The 22,528-nt window shown below is 44.3% G+C and overlaps 1 protein-coding gene across 2 annotated transcripts in view; it reads right to left on the bottom strand.

Annotated features, from left to right (window-relative positions):
* CPNE4 (copine 4) overlaps nucleotides 1–22,528 on the bottom strand; it is a 613,382-nt gene that overhangs the window by 21,540 nt on the left and 569,314 nt on the right. For both annotated transcript variants that reach the window (XM_024115179.3, XM_055089937.1), the window contains exons 8-11: nucleotides 22,154–22,252; nucleotides 17,889–17,975; nucleotides 15,066–15,125; nucleotides 2,430–2,563 (exon numbers count right to left, since the gene is read on the bottom strand). In XM_024115179.3, the coding sequence (XP_023970947.1) occupies nucleotides 2,430–2,563; nucleotides 15,066–15,125; nucleotides 17,889–17,975; nucleotides 22,154–22,252 (380 nt within the window). The remainder of the gene's footprint in view (nucleotides 1–2,429; nucleotides 2,564–15,065; nucleotides 15,126–17,888; nucleotides 17,976–22,153; nucleotides 22,253–22,528) is intronic.

The following is a 22,528-nucleotide window of genomic DNA, read 5'->3' as shown; positions in this document are numbered from 1 at the left end:
TGTCAGTTTTTATTGAAGTGTTTCTTTTTGAGCAACAACCTCACTGACTTTGATGCAAGAATAAATTAATTCTCAAACCCCGACTTGAAATGTCCTGACTTCCTGTCTATTGTCTTTCCACCCACACAGAGGAGAAGCGGTGGAAACTTGTCAGTTTTCAAGAAGCGATTAGTGTGCCCATTTCAATGCTGAGGTGCCTTCTTTATATGAAAAATAAAAAAGCTCCACTGAGCTGAAGAAACCTGATTTCCTTGGCTAGTTGGGGCCGACAACTTTGGTATTCTATTTTTAAAGTTTTAAAAGAATCATTTGCGATGATTCTTCATGTAACCCCAAAAGTGTCATCTCTTACTTTTAGAATGAATCTGTATTTTTGAGGGAATACAAAATCCTCCCCAGGCTTTGTCTGGCTCATGTTATAAAGGGATAACAGCTCTAAAAGATGTGCAGGTCCCTCTGACTGTTGTATCTGCATCTTTCATGCAAGGTAATCAGGAAACAGAAGTTCTGCAGTTTGTCCAGTAAATCTGCTGCAGAACCGCAGCAAGAGCTCTGGGTGTCAGCATCTTAATTTCTGGCCAGCCCACCAAATCTCCTCTTTGGAATTTATTATTACACTGCCTTGTGCCTTGCAGAGTCAGTCAGAGTCACCTTTATTACTAAGCAGCTATTGTGTTGTATTAAGTGCTTTTACCTACTTTATCTCTTTTATGAGAATTTCAACATTTAAAAGTTATTAAGAATCCAGAAGATGTTCCCTCTCTTCCTTCTTCTCTCATATGGACACACTTGTGTGTGAATGTGTGTGTGTGTGTGTGTGTGTATGTGAGAGTGAGAGAGAGAGAAAGGAGAGAATTACTGTGTTGTTGTTTTGGGGATGTTTGGAGAAGTTTCTGACAGTGAGGATGCAATATGTCCATCTTTTCCCTCCTTGGTAGAAATCTCCATATGACACGAGCCTCTCTAAGAACCTCCCCGAATTGGGGCCTAAAGAAATCAGAGCTGAGATTCAAGTTGCCTTCACAGATAATATTTCAAGGTTAAGTACAAGTATCATTTCAACAAGGTAATTAAAAATGTTATTATTGCCCTCTGTTACAAACGTGGAAAAGACGAAGTGTTAGCAGGGGCCTTGTATTTAGAGCTGTCTGATTTGACTGTACCTGTTCATGCATCCCCAACTGGCCTCACACCCATCTGAGTTATTGGTGATGAACAATATGAATCCAGAGACTCGCCAGTGGGAAGTCCACTGCTGGAAGCTTTCCTATTACCTGTCCTTTTGTTTTCTCTGCACTTTCTGGTCACTAGGTTGTGTCACTCCCTGTGGTGCCTGGGTATCAGGTTACCATGGTTTATAAACAATTATGAGACTAGAAAGAACAGAAATCAGGCTATTCCATGAAATCTCCCTGAAACCGGAGGACAGAGTCACTTTCTTTATTTTCCTGGTTTAATAGGTCAATTAGTTGCTGCTCATTACTAACTAGTCCTATATTACAATCACACCAGGCTGTCAACTGAGATTTACCCATATTTATATTTAAACTGGTTTTACTTCAAAGAGCCTTCTTGATCAAACATGTGAACAACTTCACCTCAATCTGGAAACACTGGAAAGGGAGAATAAATTCAGCTCAATGTAATTTATGTAAATCACTTCTTACAGGGAATTCTCTTGGTGTGCAAGGTCAATATTTATTATCAAGTAAAAATAAATGTAATACTGATCTGATCTCAAAATTGTGTTTTCTATACAGACTTACAAACACATACACACACTGTCGTGGGCACACACACACCTTCTGTTAAAGTTACCAACAGCTTTTGAGGTCCATGAAACCCCACTATTACGAGCTTACGCTGTGGAATGAGCTGGATCTGGGTTTCAATCCTGCCCCTGGGTGTGGAGCAGAGCACAGATCACTTCACCTCCCTGCACAGTTTTCCTCTTCTGTTAAACAACACCCATGACAGAATGTTTAATGTGAGGATCAGATAGAATAGTGCCCAATAAACCAGTGCTTCTCAAACTCCAAAGTGCACACGAATCATCTGGGAATCTTGTTACAATGCAGATGCTGATTCAGATTCTCAAGTGGGACTTGATGAAGTTCCTAGGTGACGTTATGCTGCTGGCCCATGCACCAGACTTTGAGTAGCAAGGCACATACTGAAACCACAAAAGGGAAACCAAAATCGCCATCCAGTGGTCCTGCCAGCCAAGTAAGAGAAGAAAGCTAAGAAAGGATTGTTTTGGGGTCAATGTGAGCTTGGCATGAACTCAGTTTCTCTAGGTGTGGACAGGATAACACATTTGGGACAAAGCTTTATTCTGTCCCCTCATGAGCCTCAGCATAACTTCATTTCCATTTGGCCCAGGGTCAGGCAAGGGCCACAGGAACCCACAGAGATGGGGAGTCTCATACCTGTCATAGTCTTGGCAAATCTCCCCCACAGCCACCAAGGCCTTCAGGTACTCATTGGGCTGGTAGGGGTGGATGTAGTGCAGGGAACAGCTGTTCCTGGGGTCCCCATTCGAGGCCGTGAAATCTATAGCTACCTGGAAGAGAAGATAGGCAAATGGGTGGATTTAAAATGAACACATTTCATAGGAATTGTGATTAGCCCTGAGAGAGACAGAGCCAGAGGGGGGGGGAAGCAGTATGTTACACACCTGCCAATAAGCAGAGTTAGAGAAGAAATTCATCAGCTTTAAAAACTAGTTATTGAAATAATGGAGAGGATGTGGAGAAAAGGGAACCCACCTGCACTGTTGGTGGGAATGTAAATTGGTGCAGCCAGTATGGAAAACAGTATGGAGGTTCCTCACAAAACTAAAAATTGATTACCATATGACCTAGCAGTCCCACTCCTGGACATATATCCAGACAAACTCTATTCTAAAAAGATACATGCACCCCTATGTTCATAGCAGCACTATTCACAATAGCCAAGACTTGGAAACAACCTAAATGTCCATCCACAGATGAATGGATAAAGAAGATGTGGTACATATATACAGTGGAATACTATTCAGCCATAAAAAAGAGTGAAATAATGCCATTTGCAGCAACATGAATGCAACTAGAGATGATCATACTAAGTGAAGTTAGTCAGAAAGAGAAAGACAAATACCATAAGATATCACTTACATGTGGAATCTAAAGTATGACACAAATGAACTTATCTACGAAACAGACTCACAGACATAGAGAACAGACCTGTGGTTGCCAAGGGTGAAGGGGTGTGGGGGAGGGATGGAGTGGGAGTTTGGGATTAGCAGATGCAAACCATTATATATAGGATGGATCAACAACAAGGTCCTACTGTATAACATAGGGAACTATATTCAATATCTTGTGATAAATCATAATGGAAAAGAATATAAAAAAAAATGTATATATATGTATAACTGAATCACTTTGCTGTATAGCACAAATTAACACAACATTGTGAATCAACTATACTTCAGTAAAAAAACTAGTTATTAATTATGTTGAGGCCATTTCTATAGTCTTCAACCTCCCTCTCCACCATGCCCTCTCTTCTCCTTGTCCAAAATGGAACTTGAGATTGATGTCCAGGTCAGAAAACCCAGCATCTGATCCATGATGTCACCAGGCAGCAAGGGTAAGGGTGGAATATTGTAATTCACTAAGAAGAGTCCTTAGTGCTCTCCGGGCAGGACGATTCCATCTCTTAGGCCTAGCTAAACTCCCTCAAAACTAAATTCTGTGTTAAAGATGCGGTCTGTATAACAAAGCCACTGTTATTTTCATGAGTGACCAGTTGCAGAGAGAGATGCTGAAGTGGTTATAATAAAATTTCTGCCAGAAGCAGCTCTGTGTAAGGCTCATTCATGTAAAAACTCCCACCCACAACAGAGAAGATGCCTGAAGTCTACAGGATTGTCAGTGGCAAGTGGAGAAGAGAAACATCTGTCTGGCCACCTAGTAAGCATTATTTTTGAACTTAAGTTTTTTCTGACCCCCTACATCATCATCATCTAAATAAAAGTTGACTCACAGGACACTTTTTTTTTTTTTTTTTAATTTTGGCTGTGTTGGGTCTCTGTTGCAGTGCGCGGGCTTCTCTCTAGTTGTGGCGTGTGGGCTCCAGAGCGCGTGAGCTAGTAGTTGTGGTGCGCAGGCTTGGTTACTCCGAGGCATGTGGGATCTTAGTTCCCCATCAGGGATGGAACCTGTATCCCCAGCATTGGAAGGTGGATTCTTAACCACTGGACCACCAGGGAAGTCCCACACAGGACACTTCTTAACAACAACAACAACAAAATTCTTTAACCTGGGGGTGGTGCTAAAATGGGAAGGTGTATTTCTTCTGATTTCTAATATCATCACCAATTCAATGAAAGTTAACCTAGCAAACACCTCTCCAAAGAAATGCTTAATCTTGGAGGTGGAGAGTGGGGAGAGAGAGATTAAAATGAAAGGAGTTGTAGGGAAAGAAAGAAATGTTCATGGTGCATCCAGCTCAACAGGGTGCATCCAGCTCAACAGAATCCATCCACTGGCTGACTGATGATAGAAAGGATCTATTTTCTCTTATGATCTTGTGAATGGCAAATGCTATTTGCATAACATTTGGCAAAATTCCATTATAACAAACCACTGGAATATCTCATTGGATTTAAGGTGGGATGCTAGTTCTGAAAGGCCAGAGGAAGGGGGCTATGTGCTCTGTGTCTGCTTCTGAAAGACCAGACTCAGAGTAACATTGATGGAAAAAAATGTCACCTCATCTTATATTGTAAGCCTGCAATCAAATCAAAGTAACTAGAAGAGAAAAAGCATTGACTAACAGTAATTCACTAACAACCTCTCTTTTTTTCCTTCGTAAAGTTATTCTTTCATCACTGAATTTTCCCCTTTTCTTCCTCACCCCTCCACAGGACTACGTTGAAAATAAATTTAAGCAGGATTCAAATTCTATTTTCAGAACCTCCAGATGTTTTCAAGAAGGGAGTACAAACTGATAAAATGCTAATATAATAATAAGTGTTTCAAAAGAAAAGGTCATATGAGTATTCCCCCGACACTTAGATGCCCTTACTTTGGACAACAAAGGGAAGAAGGGAGGGGCAACCTCTGTTGAAATCCTACTATGTGTCGGACATCTGCACTGGCAGCTTTTCAGGCATTGTGTTATTTCATTCTCATAAAAACTCTGGGAGGTAGAGATTATTATTCCTTTTTATTGATGAATCTGATGCCCAAAGGTGATGAAGGTCACAAAGTCATAGGGGATGGAGCTGGGTTTAAACCCAAGTCTATATGTTTCCAAAGACTCTGCTCCTTCATCATATCATTATATACCCAAGAGAATGAGTTAGTCTGTGACCGGCATGTCCAGACATCTCGTGGGCATGTTTTATTCTTATGAGGGATGAGGAGATTTGGCCTGGAGGTAGGGATATTAACCAGGAGGCAACTACAGTAATTTAGGAGAGAAGAAATACCTTGAATGAACAACACTTTATGACCAAAGGAACTGTAAAAGGTAGGAAAACGGCAACTAAAGTGTGTGTATATGTGTGTGTGTGTGTGTGTGTGTGTGCGCGCGTGTGCGTGTATAAAGAACAGTGGGAGTTAATTTCTTCTGTACAGCAAAGTGACTCAGTTATACATATATATATTTTTTCATATATTTTCCATTACGGTTTGTCACAGGATATTGAAAATATAGTTCTCTGTGCTATACAGTAGGACCTTGTTGTTTATCCATTCTATATATAATAATAGTTCACCTCTGCTAACCCAGACTCCCATTCCTCCCCTCCCTTACCCCCCACCTATGTCTGTGAGTGTTTTTGTTTTGCAGATATGTTGATTTGTATCGTATTTTAGATTCCACATATAAGTGCTATCATACAGTATAATCAAGTGTACTTCAATAAAATAAAAAAACAGAATGGATAAACAACAAAGTCCTACTGTAGAGCACAGGGAACTATATTCAATATCCTGTGATAAACCATAATGGAAAAAAATACAAAAAAGAAAGTATGTATATGTATTACTGAATCACTTTGCTATACAGCAAAAATTAATACAACATTGCAAATCAACTACACTTCACTAAAAACATTAAAATAAAAAAAAATTTAAAAAGAAAAAAAAAACTAAAACAGTGGGAGAATGGGTTACTGAGGACGACGGGGGGTGACCTAAAAGGACCAGTGAAATCCAGTATCTTCTGAGATAGATTTCATCCTGAAGGTGAAAGCCAAGCCACTGAAGAAAAGAGAGGAAGACAACACAAACTGTGGTGAAAAGCTAGTTGAGGCGGCAGGAGTGGTGTTGGGGAACCTACATGAATTTTATGAACGAGAAGGAGGTGTAAAGCATTCCAGATCTCACCCATGGGGCCCCAAACAGACAGAGGTCCAGATATATGCAGATACATACAATCCCTGGAAAACTTCTCCAAGGAGGACCCTCGAGAGGTACCTGAGAGACAGTGTTTGGAGAAATCAAACATCTCAGGGACTCTTGGATGTACTAAGCTCCAACACACACCCACCATTCTCTGCCTTTTTGTCCTGATGAGACACACTTAAGAGATCATGGCACCTCACATGTGTACATAGTGTTTAGAAGGTAAAAATAGTGCTGGGAAAGTTAGAAGTAAAGCCACCTCTTTTTCTTCTACTGAGGAAAGCACTTTAGAGCTGTAGAAAATTCTAGAGGATGCAAGGACGTTATTATGGAGACAACCTTGATTCTGCTCTGATTTATTAATATCATTGCAAGTATTGCAACTCACTGGCAGGTTTGATATTTTATTATTAATAACGAGTACCTGTGGCTCTCCTCACTTGTGTTTATGATGTCCCTCTTCGTGGAGCATCCCAATCTACCTGTGTTTCTTAACACTGCAACTGACAACCTGTACCATGTGTTGATTACCTGATTGTCAAGGGTATCCTGTGATGACAAAAAATACGCTGGTGTCTTGATGTGAAATCAGATAATATAAAGAACAGAGGGAAAAACCTCCATAAAGAAAAATGGCAACTCAAGAAACATAATTGAACATCTTATCTTCCCAGGCATAGGCAAGATCCTCCAAGCATGCAGGCACCAAGTGGCAGCATCTGAGCCCAGGTGTATCACCTGGATGAGTACCTGTGGTATGGGGAGAAGTGGATGTAACATCTGGATGAGCTTAACAGATTTTGGCAACAATCTATACTAAAATTTAAAAAAATCATAGGGCTGGGATTAGGGTAAAATAAGAGCGGTGACTAGGGCATAAGCTCAGGAAGGTACTCATCTGAGCTGACCCTACACTTGCCTGATCTGACAGTGATGCCTCCTTAAATTTTGCATCCTAGGTGCCTCTCTTTCTTCACTCTGGTCCCAGTGCTGCTATATCTTTTCATTTCTATCAACTCTTCATCCTCAGGCTTGGAATAATTCCCCTACGCTTAACAAACTAGGGTGGGGCAGAGATGGTGGTGAGAAGAGGATTGTGATTGAAGATATTAAGCATAGAAAACAAATAGGATTCGGTGACTGATTGTGAAGTTGGATGCCAGTTAGGGAAAGGGAGCAGCCAGATCTCCTTGGGGATGGAGGAGATTATGTAGTGGGACAACCTGAAGTTCAAGGTTAGAAGGCGGTATTGTGCTGCCTATCCTGGTGGTCCTGTAGGGACATACAAACATGCCCGATGGAAACTGCTTTTTTTCTGCAGGCAGGCCTCTGGGGTTTCCACTCTCCCCATGGGGATGGCCCCCATGTTAGTGACAACCACAGAGCTCAGGAGATGCTGATGTAACTTTGGGGAAGGGTGTGAACTTAAAAATTACCTGATGAAAAAGGAAATAAACCAATGACCTTTATCACCTACTACTTTCTGTAAATCCCACTGCTCATAAAAATATTTTATCATTTGACTAGACAGTAAATGGACAGTCTCAGGTACAAGGCAGCTAAAAGATTTTTTTTCTTTCCTGGCGACTGATGGTTTCTGGTCTCCTTGATGAGGCTGGAGATAAAGTCTCTGTCTTCAGGAGGTGGCCTTCTACCAAGAATTCTCTGCGCTCTTTAAGTTAGCATGAGTGCAAAGAGAACAGAGAGAAAGGTTAGGTTTATTTTAAAAAGCAACAGGGAGGCTGTGAAAGATGGGATTAAGTTGAGAAATAAAAGCAAGAAAATGACCGAAAAATGCCAGTTTGCGGAGGAGGCTCCCAGCTCCTGGCTTCCTAATGTGGCGGGCTTGCAGAGCTGCCGTTTTCATCTTCTGCTATGAAGCATTCAGGAAAGCCTGCGGTTGCGATGTGTGCTCCCATCTTCCCAGCGGGCAGCTCAGGAACAGGCCTCCTTTGTTTCCCCTTCTGCCCAGGAGGTCTCGCTCTTCATTAAGCAGAGCCATGGAGCAGTTTTGCAAAACCTCGTAAAGTAAGAAAGCAAAATGCTTGCTTCCTCCATGCTGCCAAGTCCCCAATGTGGGGAACTGCTTCCAGAAAAGGCTGGACGCTAATGATGAGTATCCTTCCTTGGACATTTTTAGCTTCTTACCTGAAACAAGCCCAGGCCTCATACCCCTTCCCTGCTGGTGAAAAAATGCGCCCTTTGAGAACCTCCCAGATGTTTTCTGGGGAAAGCTGCTATGAACCCATCTCTGGTTAGCTGCCTGATCTCTCTGCAACCTTTGTGATATCACCTGCTACAGGGCAGCTTTTTTTGTTTGTTTTTTAGATTTGTATACAATTTGGACCTATAAAACAAGACTTGTAGGTGGAGATACTCTTTAGTCTGGACTCTTTCTTAAATAATAGGTTTAATTATTGTGTTTTTCTGTTTCCTCAAAACCCTATAGCAGGCAAAGAAATAAGAACCTAGGCCAGATGGGAAAAACCCCAGAGGTTGCCCGGTTCATTTCCTGGAAAGTGCAAAGCATTCTCCTCTTCATCCTCATTTCTCAGGGCTCTACACCAGAATCCATCAGTGTTTAGTCTGGGATATAAAATCAGGATTTAAAACTTAAACTGAGACACGGCTTGGGCATAGGATGTCTCAAGTGTGTTAGGGTCAGAAAAGATGACATGAGAGGACCTTTAAGAGGTGATCTTTTCTTAGGCTTCAAGGTTAATCTGGGAGAAGCCACATTCAGCTTATTATATTATATCATATTATATTATTAAAATGTAGACTATAAAATCAGAGATAAAGGAAAGCAATACCCTTTTTAATTTTTAAAAAATTTATTTATTTATTTAATTATTTTTGGCTGTGTTGGGTCTTTGTTGCTACGCGCGGGCTTTCTCTAGTTGCCGCGAGCAGGGGCTACTCTTCCTTGCGTTGCGCGGGCTTCTCATTGCGGTGGCTTCTCTTGTTGCAGAGCACGGGCTCCAGGCGCGTGGACTTCAGCAGTTGTGGCACGTGGGCTCAGCAGCTGTGGCTTGCGGGCTCTAGAGTGCAGGCCTAGTAGTTGTGGCGCGTGGGCCCAGTTGCTCCGCAGCATGTGGGATCTTCCTGGACCAGGGCTTGAACCCGTGTCCCCTGCATTGGCAGGCGGATTCCCAACCACTGCGTCACCAGGGAAGCCCAATACCCTCTTTAATTTAAAAAAAATTACAAATAATAAAAAGGGCCATCTGAATATAATAAGAAAAAAATGACCACTCAGGATTCTACTAGTCTGGTAAGTCATATTTTTTCTTTTTAGTTATATACAATATATATGTCCAAAAAATTTTTTAAATTTATATATATAACATACAATATCATTATATCTAAACATTTAACATAGTTGTAATGATAGGGTAGCTTTGCTTTATGTTGTTTTTTTCTTCACTTAACACTATGACATAAACATATCCTCATGTTATTACCAATCATTATAATTACCACTTAAAATGGCTTTATCATAGTCCACCCAAATGAGGAACTGCGCTTTATGTAGCTATTACCTTATTGTTGGACATTTGTGTTGCTTACAACCTGTCTCTGTGAAAATTCATTTTACAATGAACATTTTTTTGCATCTGGAAAGGCAATAACTTTCAAAAGAAACATTGAATTCTTCTACCATTTTCTCTTCAAATATCTTATGGAGTCGGCCTCGTCTATGCTGTCTGTAGTTGTGTATTTTGTATATGAAATTCTGGTATCTGGTTTTCCTTTTAGCTGCTGTGCCATGTGCCAAACACATGGAACCCAATCTCTCTCCCTCAAGTCTCTGCTTCACCTCTGCTCAGCTCCTCCAAGACCACAATACGACTGTTGCCCCGGAGTCCTTACGACTCAAAGACTCACATGAGGAACAAAGGTTGTCCTCAGGGGTGCCCTTGACGTCCTGAAATGGTGTGCAGAATTGGGTGTGTGCACTTTCCAGGGAGAGGATATAGATCTTGTATCAGATTTCAAATGGTCCATGTGACCAAAAAAGAGGAAGAATCATCGATTGGGGCTTTTTTTAGCATCCTTTATGTCCTTCCCTCCCCGGGGCCTTCTCTGCTTATTTCATAGCCTAAAATTCCCCTCTTCTCATCCTCAGGTTGCCACTCTCCTTTCCACCTCTTGCCTTCCCTTCACTGTCGGCCTTCCTTTTTTTTCGGTTCGCGGGCCTCTCACCTCTGTGGCCTCTCCCGTTGCGGAGCACAGGCTCCGGACGCGCAGGCTCAGCGGCCACGGCTCACGGGCCCAGCCGCTCCGCGGCATGTGGGATCTTCCCGGACCGGGGCACGAACCCGTGTCCCCTGCATCGGCAGGCGGACTCGCAACCACTGCGCCACCAGGGAAGCCCTACTGTCGGCCTTCTTGAACGAGTAGTTACACCCAGTGTTCACTTCCTCACTGTCTGTTACACCCCACCTCCTGGGTCTCCTGTCTCATTCTGCTGAAGTTGCTCTTCTGAAGATGATTTGTGCCTACTCATCACGTGGCCCAGTCACCGTTTTTCATTCTTCACCTTCTATCTTCTCTTTAGCATATGAGATTGTTGCCGCTGATCCTGTAACACTTCCTCCTGATCATCTGAGTTACTGTCTCCTCTGGGACCACCCCTCTGGCATCTCTTTACTGTTTGCCCCTCTTTCCCCTGCTGACAAATGCAGATCTTCCACAATATTCTGTCATCAGGCCCCCTGTCTTTCTGTATTTTTCTCTTTAACCATCTCAGCCAGACGCATGTATGTGCAGTTTCCACCTCTCTCCTGAAACTGAGGTCCGTACTTATAAATGCTGTCTCCACTGGGATACCTGAAAATACTTCCACCGCATCCATGAGGAAGTTCATCTTGTTGTCTGGCAGCTCCTCTTGATTTCCATATTTCTGTGAATGGGACCGCCATGCTTTGTCTTCAGGCACAAAAGATTTGAGTCATCCTGGACTCATCATTCCCCCGTGCCTTCCGTCTCCTCCTGTATCCTAAGTCAAGGCTAGTAGACTCTCTTTCCACAGTGCCCCTTCCTGCTGCTGCCCCTCTAGTTACCTCTTACTACCCATCACCAGGATGGCTACAGTGGGTTTTAATGTCTTTTTTCAGAGTCCCTTTCATGAAGCCCTCCCAGATTTACTTCCCTAAAGCATGTGCCTGATTGCTCCCGAGTCCTGCACAAGAGTCTTCTGAACATTCCCACATCCACCTGATTACCTCAAAGCCCTTCAAATTCTCAATCTAAACCATCTCCTCAACAATCCCCTAAATATATCCTGCATATTCACATTAACCCAAGTAAGGTTTCAGTATTTATCATTAGAATATATGGATGCATAAATATTTAAGTTCACAGGGGTGCTTTTTATTTTTTTATTTTTATTTTTATTTTGTTTTGCAGTACGCGGGCCTGTCACTGCTGTGGCCTCTCCCGTTGCGGAGCACAGGCTCCGGACGCGCAGGCTCAGTGGCCACGGCTCACGGGCCCAGCCGCTCCGCGGCATGTGGGATCTTCCCGGACCGGGGCACGAACCCGCGTCCCCTGCATCGGCAGGCGGACTCCCAACCACTGCACCACCAGGGAAGCCCAGGGGTGCTTTTTAAAGCAAAAACATAGTATCACATTTATTTATCCAATTTCTTCTTTTCCCTAAACCTTATCTCTTCTTGAAGATTTAGGCTTTGATCCACCACCATTCAATGGAAGTATTCTGAGCAACTTATGTCAGCCTAATACCTGAATGGAAAGAGTCTCTGCTCTTGATATTCTTAAGGTGGAACCAGGAGCTCCAGGCATCAGTGGAAGGTGCAAAAGCTTTCTTCTCACCCCTGTTTGTAATGTGTATTGGGCAGAGTCTTGACAGGAAGCAAATGGTCCACTCAAAAGGGATGATTGAGAAGAATTTAATAAAAGGACAATTCTAAAATGTTAAGGGAGGCTGAGTAGAAAGGGTCAAGAGAGGCAGTTAGTAGAACCAAGTAAGAGTAGTGTTTGCGGGGCAGGACACCTGAAGGGAACCGTGTCCTTCTGTAGAAGAATGTGGTCACTGCCAAACAGCAGCCTGGTGGGTAGAGAGTGGGGAAGAGGTGCCCCAACTTCATTCTCCTCCTATTATTTGACCGCTGGCTGCTGCCTACCGTTGGTCAAATCCAACCAAAATCCATGAGCAGGAGAGCCCGGCTGATGCACCTGAAGAGGAAGGCCTCCTGGGCACAGGGGCAGGGCCGAGAAGCATGAGGAGGGGAGGAAACATGCAGAACTGTATTCCACTGCTGGCTCCTGAAGGTCTGTCTCCAGGGAGATGGAGGCTCATCCTGGCTGAAGCTCTGGGGCCTGCCTAGGAATCTCGGGCCATCCTCTGCGCCAGTGGGAGATTTCAACCTTGGGGAGCTCAGGGGTGGGGTGACTGCAACGGAACCTCGTTTCTCCCTCCCTCTGCTCTGGCTGTCTGCATGCCAGGAAGCCCTCCTCTCATTTCTCATCCCTCTGCTTCATTCCCTTCATTTTTCCAGATGGCCTCAATAACATGATTGGGCAGATAATAAATACCAAATTTATTAAGACATATTAACTGTTATTAATAGTTTATATTACAGCTTACCATTTACATTAGATGGCACTGCTTGAGTAATAAGACATTAATAATGGGAAAGCTGACTTAATTTTAGAGGAAAATGACAATGAGGTGGCTGGTATGTTGTCTTGAATAGAAAGCTCAAAATAGGACACCTAGCAACCTTCTCCTGCGTCCTCGGCCTGGAGCCCTCCAGGAGGAAGGGCTTTGTTGCAGGCACTGCTGATGGTCTGGTCTCCTCGGCATTTATCTGCACATGCTCCCCCTGTTCACATGCTTTGCTCCAGACTCATTCCAGACCTCCCGCAGGTCGATCCGTGGACCCTGGATGGCTGAGAAGCCAGGGCTGGGAAGGTGGTAGTGAGAACCACTGAGGCGGTGCCTTCCAGCTGGGGAGCGTCAGCAAAAGTGAGAAGGAGGGGAAAACAAAGCCAGGAGAGCAATCCTCCTGTCAGGTTGTTCACACGATCTCCCCTCCCCTCCACTTCATGAGTCAGGGTGTAGAGCTGGAAACATTCTGAGGTCAAACTTCAGTTTTCCCTGGGGCCAATTCTTTGTAGCCCAACTCCAAGGGCAAAGCAAGCCCCTGAAGGTTGAGTAAAGAGTTGTTCACAAGCATGGGATCTATAGAATCTAAAACAGACCCAAACTGATAGAGCTTTCCCTTGAAGAATCTATAAATAGTTTTCTGCATCATTCCTTTGCCTAAGATCATGGGACACTATCTCCTCTGTGACACTGCTGGCTCCTCCACCTCCATTTGCCCAGGACAGCTGGAGGCAGGGGTGTATGCCCACAATGCACATGTTTGCTACCTTCTAAACATTCCAGTGTGTATATGGCGGGGGAGTGGGGTGGGGTGGATGGGGGGGGAAGGAGCGGGTGCTGGGTGGGTGTGCCTTTAGAGAAACTTAGACTTCAAAGAAATGACCAAAATCTATAATTAACTCCTGAAAGTATTCAAGGGCAAATGAACAATGGCCTGAGCTTAGGCAGGACATAGGTAGACCCCTCTGAGGTTATAGCAGAGGACAAGCCTCTATCTAGGGAAATGCCTTATCTCAACCCCTCGGGGAACCCCCTTCTAGTCCTTTGGGTACCACTATCCCTAGTCTCAGGAATACATTGCTCCTGTCTACTTTCTTGGGCTCAAACCAATTACCTTGCCTTCCTCACATGACTGAGCCTGTCTAGGGAGCTAAACAGGGCTGAGTTTCACGAGTACACTTTTGTAAGATGAGGAACAAATGCTGCACAAATTGGATTCCTCTGGTTTACATCCGTTGATTTCCCATAGGTTTTAGGAGATCTATTCCTTGTCATCTGGGTATTCTCTTTCTTCAGGTCATGTCTGCCTAAACCTAGTAGGATTTTGAATATGAAGCCACTGAAAGCAAATTGTTCCAGGGCAGATGGACTCACAACCTTGGCCCACCCGGGCACTTAAAAAAGATCCAGTCCACCCCAACCCTCCAATATGTATTAGGAGTGTGCAAATCCCATGGGCTCACAGATTCCATGTAGGAGATGATCCTCAATCCACTTACTCATTCTATTTTTCAACCTTGCAAGACTAGTTCTCCAATCTTTTGGAATTTGCTTTCTCATTGACCGATGAACCATTTGGATGGCTTACTCTTGGTACTGACCATTGGGCATGACATGGATGCTCGTGGTCTGGCCACACGAACACAACCAAGATGTCTGCAGTTGTCCAGTGGGATGCGCAAGCGTGGCTCACTTCCTTCCTACCCTTTTCACGCAGTGATGGGACCTGGCAACCCACCCACGGCCTCCTGCCTCACGTAGTCATGGAAAGAACAGAAAGCATTAGGCTGGTTACCTGAACCACTTGAGGTTGAATGGCAGGAATTTCCTGACATGATGCTGAAAACCATAGTCACTGAGGAAAACAGAAGTATGACCTCTTTGTAAAAACATGTTACTGTATGATATTTCAGCGGTGAGACATGAGCAAAGCTGACCCAGGGTCTTAACAGACTTTTGTCTCCTCGTGCCCCACACCCAGCACCACTCCCCAACCTTACTCCTGAATAAGGACAAATATGGAAACAACTCACTGTAAACTGGATTTGGCAGCCACCCATGATGTAGTCCAAGAAAGAATGCATCTTGTGGATCTGCACGGGAGGAGGAGAGGAAACTGTATTAGGAACAGTATGATCTGTGTACCTATAGATTAGAGGCCTAGACTTTCGGGTTATGCTGATGTAGAGGAAAAAGCAGAAAAAGATCTGTGGGAAAAAATGGGTCAGCTGATTTTGTTCCATGAAAGGAGAGAAAGAAAGCAATGCTGAATTTAGATGGGCCTGTGAGGGCTGCAGCTATCCATCCCCTGCTACCCTCTCTTTTGGTTTACACATGATTTTAATCAGCCTCTGCCTCTAGGGTGAGACTAATACTGTGTTTTCAAGGGTCACCACTGGTTTGAAATGAATAAAGTCTCACACTTGGCTTCAGTCTTGCTGCCCGTGTCTAAGTCCCAGTTCTGGTAACATTCCTAACACCACAGTAATCAAGATGGGCAGCTTCAAGATCACAGTTACCTGAGAAGGTCTTTACTGTCAGCTGCCAGCTAGTGAGATTCCTCCCATGCCATGAGCAACAAGGATTAACATTTATTGAGCACTTACTGTATGCCAAGCACTTAACATACAGTACCTCATTTAATTCTTAGAACAAGCCTGTGAAGGTGATGCTATTGTTATTATTGTGCTCATTTTATAGATGAGGAAACTGAGGCTAAGATGATGGAGGTGGAACTCAAATGATGGTGGTCTTGAATGCACAGTCCATCCTTTCAACCTCTAGGCTGGAAGTCAGAAGGGTCCCTGCTTTTTTCCCAACCCCTGGCATCTGTGTTCTCACACACCTTACTGATTTCTAGTCTTAATTTCTGCTTCATTATGATTCTGATGCTTGAGTCTTGGTGACATTCATCTACTTATTTATTCAACAGGGATTTATTAAGCCCCCATCATGCACTGGATGCTAGGCATACAGGGATGTGAGAAATAGGCATGGTACCTGCAGCCACTGAGCTCACAATCTGGATCCTTTTACCAGGACAACTACTAGCTGATTTTTGACCCTCACTTCTCAGACTCCATCTGATGCTCAGGGCAGCTTCTCAGAGGCTGACCCATAAAACCCCATGGTAGTGTTTCCAGGCACCACCTCCAGGTATCACACATCTATTGGCAGACTTGTCTCAGGGCTGATATCTACTGGGCTCCCTGAATTGTACCTGCTCCTGGCTTCCTTATGGCGATGCTTTGCCTGATAGTTGGGATACCCTACTACTGTCTGTACACCGAAAACATGAGTTCGATTACCATGGCCTCTGAGTGCCGAACTCTTAGATCAAAACAGATACGTGCACAATCACCTTACAGAGATGGACAGTTGACCTGGCTCATCTGGATCTTCTTTTCTCCTGCTGCTATGTGCACAGGGATGGTCACAGGTCTATTCTGAATGTACCAGGATCTGGTCTGTACAGGTAGGTAAGATGACCAGAGACAACTGCCTTTGAAAGAAGAGTTTATTACTCACAGCTCCCCAAGGGACAGGAGGTATGTCCTGCCACACAAGGGGGCCACACGGGGAAGCACTAGGGTCATTCAGGAGGCAAGAGGAATGAGGGGAAAGCACAGGCAAAAATCTTTATCATGGTTTTTGTGGGAAGGAATGCATGAAGCAAGGTAAGCAGTTAAGCAGGTTTAGGATTCAATAGTTTGAGTAACTTACGAGGCTCTGGGTGATAGGGATGGTCTCTAATTGTCTGAAACCTGGCTCTGGGGTGATACAGGGCAGGCAGAGTATTGGCTTGGTGTGTGAGAGTTCAGGAAAGGGGGTGGCTGGGGGTATAGGCTCTGGATGGATTGGTCTGCATGTCAAAGACAGGCTCACAGGCAAGTTGATTGCTACCTTTAGGAATTAGGTAACCCTGGGAGGGACAGTTCCTCCCCAGTGTGCAAGGCCCCAAGATGTCAAAGCTTCATAAAATACAGAAAAAAAGCCATTATTAAAACAGTGACCCCACATGGCCAATCATAAGCATTATCTCCTAGTTCCAGTGATTGGTTCAAGGGGTGGGCATGTGACCTAAGCCAGACCCATCAGTCTTTTCCTTTACTCTCTTGTTATGTAAGGATGAGCTCCTGCAGCTCCTGGCAGCCAGGAAAGGCCAACTCTGAGTGAAGGAACCTGATATATATAGAGAGAAACTGGATGGCACGTAAGTCTTATGTCGTGGAATTAGACAGAAGGAGACTAAAATCTCAGCTCTTAAACTTACCATGTATGTGACGAACTGGTTACACAATCTCATTTGAAAGTAGAAATCTCAGGGTTGTGATAAGAGTAAACAGAACGTATTATAGTTATTTTCACATAGTAAGAACTCAACCAGTGGCAAAATTATTCCCAGATGGGATTTTCTGCGAAGTTAGAGCCCCTCTGGGAGGAATTTTTAGGCCCTTTAATCTTCCTCCACTGTCTTATTTTCATGGTACCCTCTTGGCATGGGGGAGGTGCCACTTATAAAGCACCGAACCCTGGGATAGGCACAGAGTAGGTGCTTTAGAAATGTTGGTGACCCCTTCTGGGGACCTCCCTCTGGTGCTGCCCTGGGCAGACCAGGACTCTCCTATCTTTGGGGGTAGGACTGTCCTTGTGGAGGGGATGGTGGCATTGGCCTACCACAGCTCCAAGACTACCCATGCTTACAATGTATGTCCATTAATACCTTGACTTTCTGATTTTTGTTTAAAAAAGATCATATCTCTTTGACACTCTCTCCTTCTGTCCACACAACCTGTAGCCTTCCTCCCAGACAGCCCTAGCTTCATACCCCTGGAAGACAGGGGCTATGTATATACCTTGCACTGATTCAAAATCACAATGCCCGAGTTCTTATAATTCTTCTTCTTGGCTTTGTACTTGGGGTTGATGCACTCCCACTGCACCTGAAACAAGAAAGGTTATAGCATGATTGCCAGCTCAGGAAGAAGTGGAGTCAGTCGTGACAAGGCCCCTGGGAACTGTTGCAGATGGACCTGAGGGCTGACCCATGGTCTCTAGCTGATCCCCTCACATCTGGAGGGGCAGTAAGGAGGAGTGGTGCAGAGGGAGACTCTGGCATTACTCTGCCTGGTTTGAATCCCAGCTCCTCCATTTTCCAGCTGTGTGATCTTTGGCAAATTACTTGATTCCTCTATGCCTTGCATGTCTCCTCTGTAAAATGGAACATATAATTGTAGCTATCTCATAGGGTTACTGTGAGGATTGAATGGTTAACCCCTGTAATACATTTGGAACAGTACCTGACACTTATAAATGCTTGCTATTAATGGGATCAAATTAAGCAGTAGAGGGAAGGAGAGATCTGGGGACACACAGCTGAGTAACCCAAATGCTGAGTCTTAGTGTCTGGGAATTGACTTAAGAGGTAGGAAAACTGAGGGACATTGAATACTGGCCACAGGAAGCTGGTGGGGATGATGATAAGTTTGCTTAACTTCACAGAGAACTAAAATAATGGATTGACACAGTCACAACAGTGGCACATTAGATCGCCAGAGAGGCTTCTGTGAGGGGTAGAATCAGAACTGAGGAGGTAGCTGGGAGCTAAAGGGTGAACAGATCTCAACCCTTCCAGCCTACAGAAGGCTTCAGGGGACAAAGCCAACTGCGCCTTGACCACTGACAAAGTCAAACATCCAAGAGTCATGGAATGCTCCTGCCCACTATCCCATGGGAGTAGATCCTTGGATTTCTACTCAGAAGACAAATTTTCACTCTCTGACAATTGGAAGTATCTGAAAATGAAGCAATTTCTGAGGCAGATGTGAGTGGGTAGACTGATACAGCATTGGTGCCAATGACCCATTCCTCCCAGTGCACAATGACTCTGAGCTTAGTCAGGTGACTTGTTTTGATGGACGGGACGTTAGCAAAAGTGATATGAGCAGAGGCTTGACAAGCCCCTGTGCACTGGGGCTTGCCCTCCTCTTGCTGCTGGGACATTTTCACGATGTATTAGCTTAAGCCGGTGTCCTGGAGGATGAAAGAGCATGTGAAGAAACATCTCAGCTACCCCAGATGTGTAGGCACAAGTGCAGGAGTGAGTCCCATTTGGAACAGAGAGGAGTTTCCCAGGGGAACTCAGCCCAGATTGCCGACATCCTGTCCTGCCTATGGTAGTAGCCTCCTAACAGATCTCCCTGCCTCACTCTCTTGTCTCTCTCTGTAACTGATTATCTACATAGTAGTCAGAGTAATCTTTAAAAAAATAATGTCATTCTCCAGGCTAGACCCCTTTGCAGCATTGCCCAATAGAACTTTCTACAATGATGGGAATATTCCATGTCTGCACCGATCAATGTGGAAGACACCAGCCACACGAGCACTTGGTGTGTGTGTGTGTGTGTGTATGTGTGTGTGTGTGTGTGTGTGTGTGTGTGTGTGTGTGAGAGAGAGAGAGAGAGAGAGAGAGGTGGAGGAATTGAAATTTTAACTTAATTTAACTTAAACTTACTAAATTTGAAATTGAAATAGGTGTATGTAGCCAGTAGCTACTAAATTGGAGACTGTGGCTTCAGTGTGTTCTCAACACATTTATAGGAAAATCGAAACTCTTTTCTCCGAGCTATCAGAATCTGCTTTTCCTGGCCTCGGCCTCTGTTCTTGACCACATCTCATGGATGGCTCCCTCACCTTCTCTGATCCAGATACACTGGTCTCTTTCCAGATCGTTAATCACACCAAGCTCTTTCCTGACTCAATACTTTGCAATGTTGTTCCCTCGGCGGCCTGAAATACTGTTCCCTTGCTTGTTACATGGTTGGCTTTACTTCATCTTTAAGGGCCCTCAAGTTAAATGTCACCTTTTCAGGTGATCTCTTCTATGTTATACCTTTATAACTAAACTAGCTCAGTTTTTTATAGCATTTGTCACAATGTATAATTACATATTTTGTTTACTTGATTCATATTTATATTTTACTCTGCTGCACAGTCATGTCACACCTAGAGCCTGACACTTAGCATGTGTTCCTCAGTAAATATTAGTGGAGTCAGTAAATAATAGAACAGTTCCCTGGGTGCAAACATGCCAGAATAGGGACTGAGTGGTTGCACCAAAACCTTTCTGGTGTCTCAGTGATACAGAAAAGTACAGTAGCATATCATCCATTTCCTCAGAGGGACTTCAAGATTCACTTCTGTTTGTTTGAAAGCATCAGACTTCAGCGTGCTTCAGTTGTGATGTATGCTATAATATCCTCCCAGGATTCTAAAGATGAAGTGTTTCCCATGTTTATTGGTTTGGCTATTTCTATTTGTAAAACAGAACAAGGCAAAACTTCGTAAAACTCTTTAGAACTCTGGCGGGTGGTATGGATAACTGTCATTGATTTATTAGCTCAACAGAGCCTGGTCTGTACATTCAAAGAAGCAACAACGTCTGGATAAATTCCTAGTTATTTGGGTAGTGACTTTATTTATAGTTTAGTGTTGGTTTTCATTGTACCCCTGAAACTCTGCAAGCCTGTTCGTGGGTGAAGGTCTCTGTGTGTCTGACAAGTTTCCTGCAATGTTGGGTATGTAACAGCGTATATAGCAGGCTGTGGGAGCTGTGCAGAAAGCTGCCCTTGACTTTTCAGGCCAAAGAGAGGTATTCAAAAAGTGGTCTGATTCAGATTAAGCCTCTGATTCTAAAGAACGTTAGTTTATTTCCATCCAGTCTGGTTACATCTTGACTTACATCTGAAAGGAGAAACCTGAACAGTGAGTTGGGACAATCTTCCCCAAGCAGCACTTCTGAGCAGGCCAGGCACAGGGTCTTTAGGGGAAAAAGTCTTTCTCTGCTGTCACTCCTTTTTGTTCTATGGGGACAGTGGCTCCCAGAGTAAGGATGGCAGGTAGCTTGACTTCCTCCAGAAGCTAACGCCGAGGCAAGGATTTAAGTCCAAGTAATTCATCTGGGAGGTAATACCAGGAAGGAACAATAGAAGAGTGGGGAGTTGAAATAGGGAAGCAGCCAAAAAGCGGTACATGATCCGTTCAGGTACCCCTATGGGCAACCAGGGCTGCTTCCTGCTGGGAAACTCTGGGCAACTTCACAGAGCATGCCTCAGAGTTTTGCCGCCTGAAGGGCAAGAGAGCTGGGGTATTTATATCCCATCTCCCACTAGCAGTTTGTTGAGGGCTGCTCCCTGAAATGTGTATGACTCCCCCGACATGTCCAGCCTGCAGTAAGCATGGGCAGAGCAGGCTCCAGCAGCCACAGAAAGCCCTCAGGCAAAGAGATTCAGGTTCTGCAGCTGACGCTGGGCAGGTGAATCCTGAACAGATCAGAGAAGAAGTTACATAGTCAGGGTCCAGACGACAGCAACTGACCAATAGATGTATGTATGTATCCATCAAAGTATGGGTGTCTGAGAGATACACAGAGGAGGCGTAGGCTTCTGTGTGATGCAATGAAATCCCTATGTGCCCCTGTGGTATGTGGTAGTGTTTGGGTTTATGTCTTGGTATCAAGAGTGTAAGAGTGAAATAGTGAGACTAGATGAAAATCTGGTGCCCAAAATAAAAATTTGGAGTAATCATATAATTTGCCCAAAGCATTAAATGTGCAATTAATGCCACCAGGTCATGGAAATGTAGATCTAGAAAGAATACTGCAACATGATAATAACACCAGCACATATTTTGGAAGTTCCAGACACCTTGCCTAGTGCGTATCATGAATTATCTCATTTAATCTTCACTGAATGCTACCGGGTAAAGTACCATTATCGCCTTCATTTTTTTTAGGTGAGAAAGCTGAGGTGCACAGAGATTAAGTCACTTGTCCAAGGCTACACAGCTAAAGGAAATTAGAAACTTTCTCATCTGACTTCTCCATTTTGCCAGTGGAGAAACTGGACCACCTTGGAGCAGGGTCCTGTCCAAGGTCACAACCAATTGCTATGAGCTGGGTTGGCACTAGAACCCAGATTTCAGTTCCTACCCTGCTCCCTCCTGGCCATGTTTAATCATGTATTAATGTCTCACCTCTAGCTGCTCTGTGTATAGCTGGGTGCTAAGGAGGCATTGCGAGAGGTGAGTCTGGGGGAAATGCCATGAGGGGCTTACCACGTACCTGTTTTCCTTCTATTACTCCTCTCATCTCCTTGAATGTTGAGGTGAATTCTCCAATGAAGTCATGTTTGCCATTGGAGTCCCAGTCCCATACTATGCACTGCAAGAGAAAATAAGTATTTTTTTTTAACTTAAGAATTCATCCACAGCAGCTGAAGGCAATGCAAACTTTATGAGGAAGACTTGATGAAGGACAGTTGGTCTGGATCAAAAGTCTAGGATGGGGCTTCCCTGGTGGCGCAGCGGTTGAGAGTCTGTCTGCCGATGCAGGGGACACGGGCTCGTGTCCCGGTCCAGGAAGATCCCACATGCCGCGAAGCAACTTGGCCTGTGAGCCATGGCCACTGAGCCTGCGTGTCCGGAGCCTGTGCTCCGC

This window comes from Physeter macrocephalus, chromosome 1 (genome assembly GCF_002837175.3).
Source record: "Physeter macrocephalus isolate SW-GA chromosome 1, ASM283717v5, whole genome shotgun sequence".
Lineage (NCBI taxonomy): Eukaryota > Metazoa > Chordata > Mammalia > Artiodactyla > Physeteridae > Physeter > Physeter macrocephalus.
The sequence above is the reverse complement of the archived record's forward strand: the minus strand, read 5'-3'. Positions and strand labels throughout refer to the sequence as shown.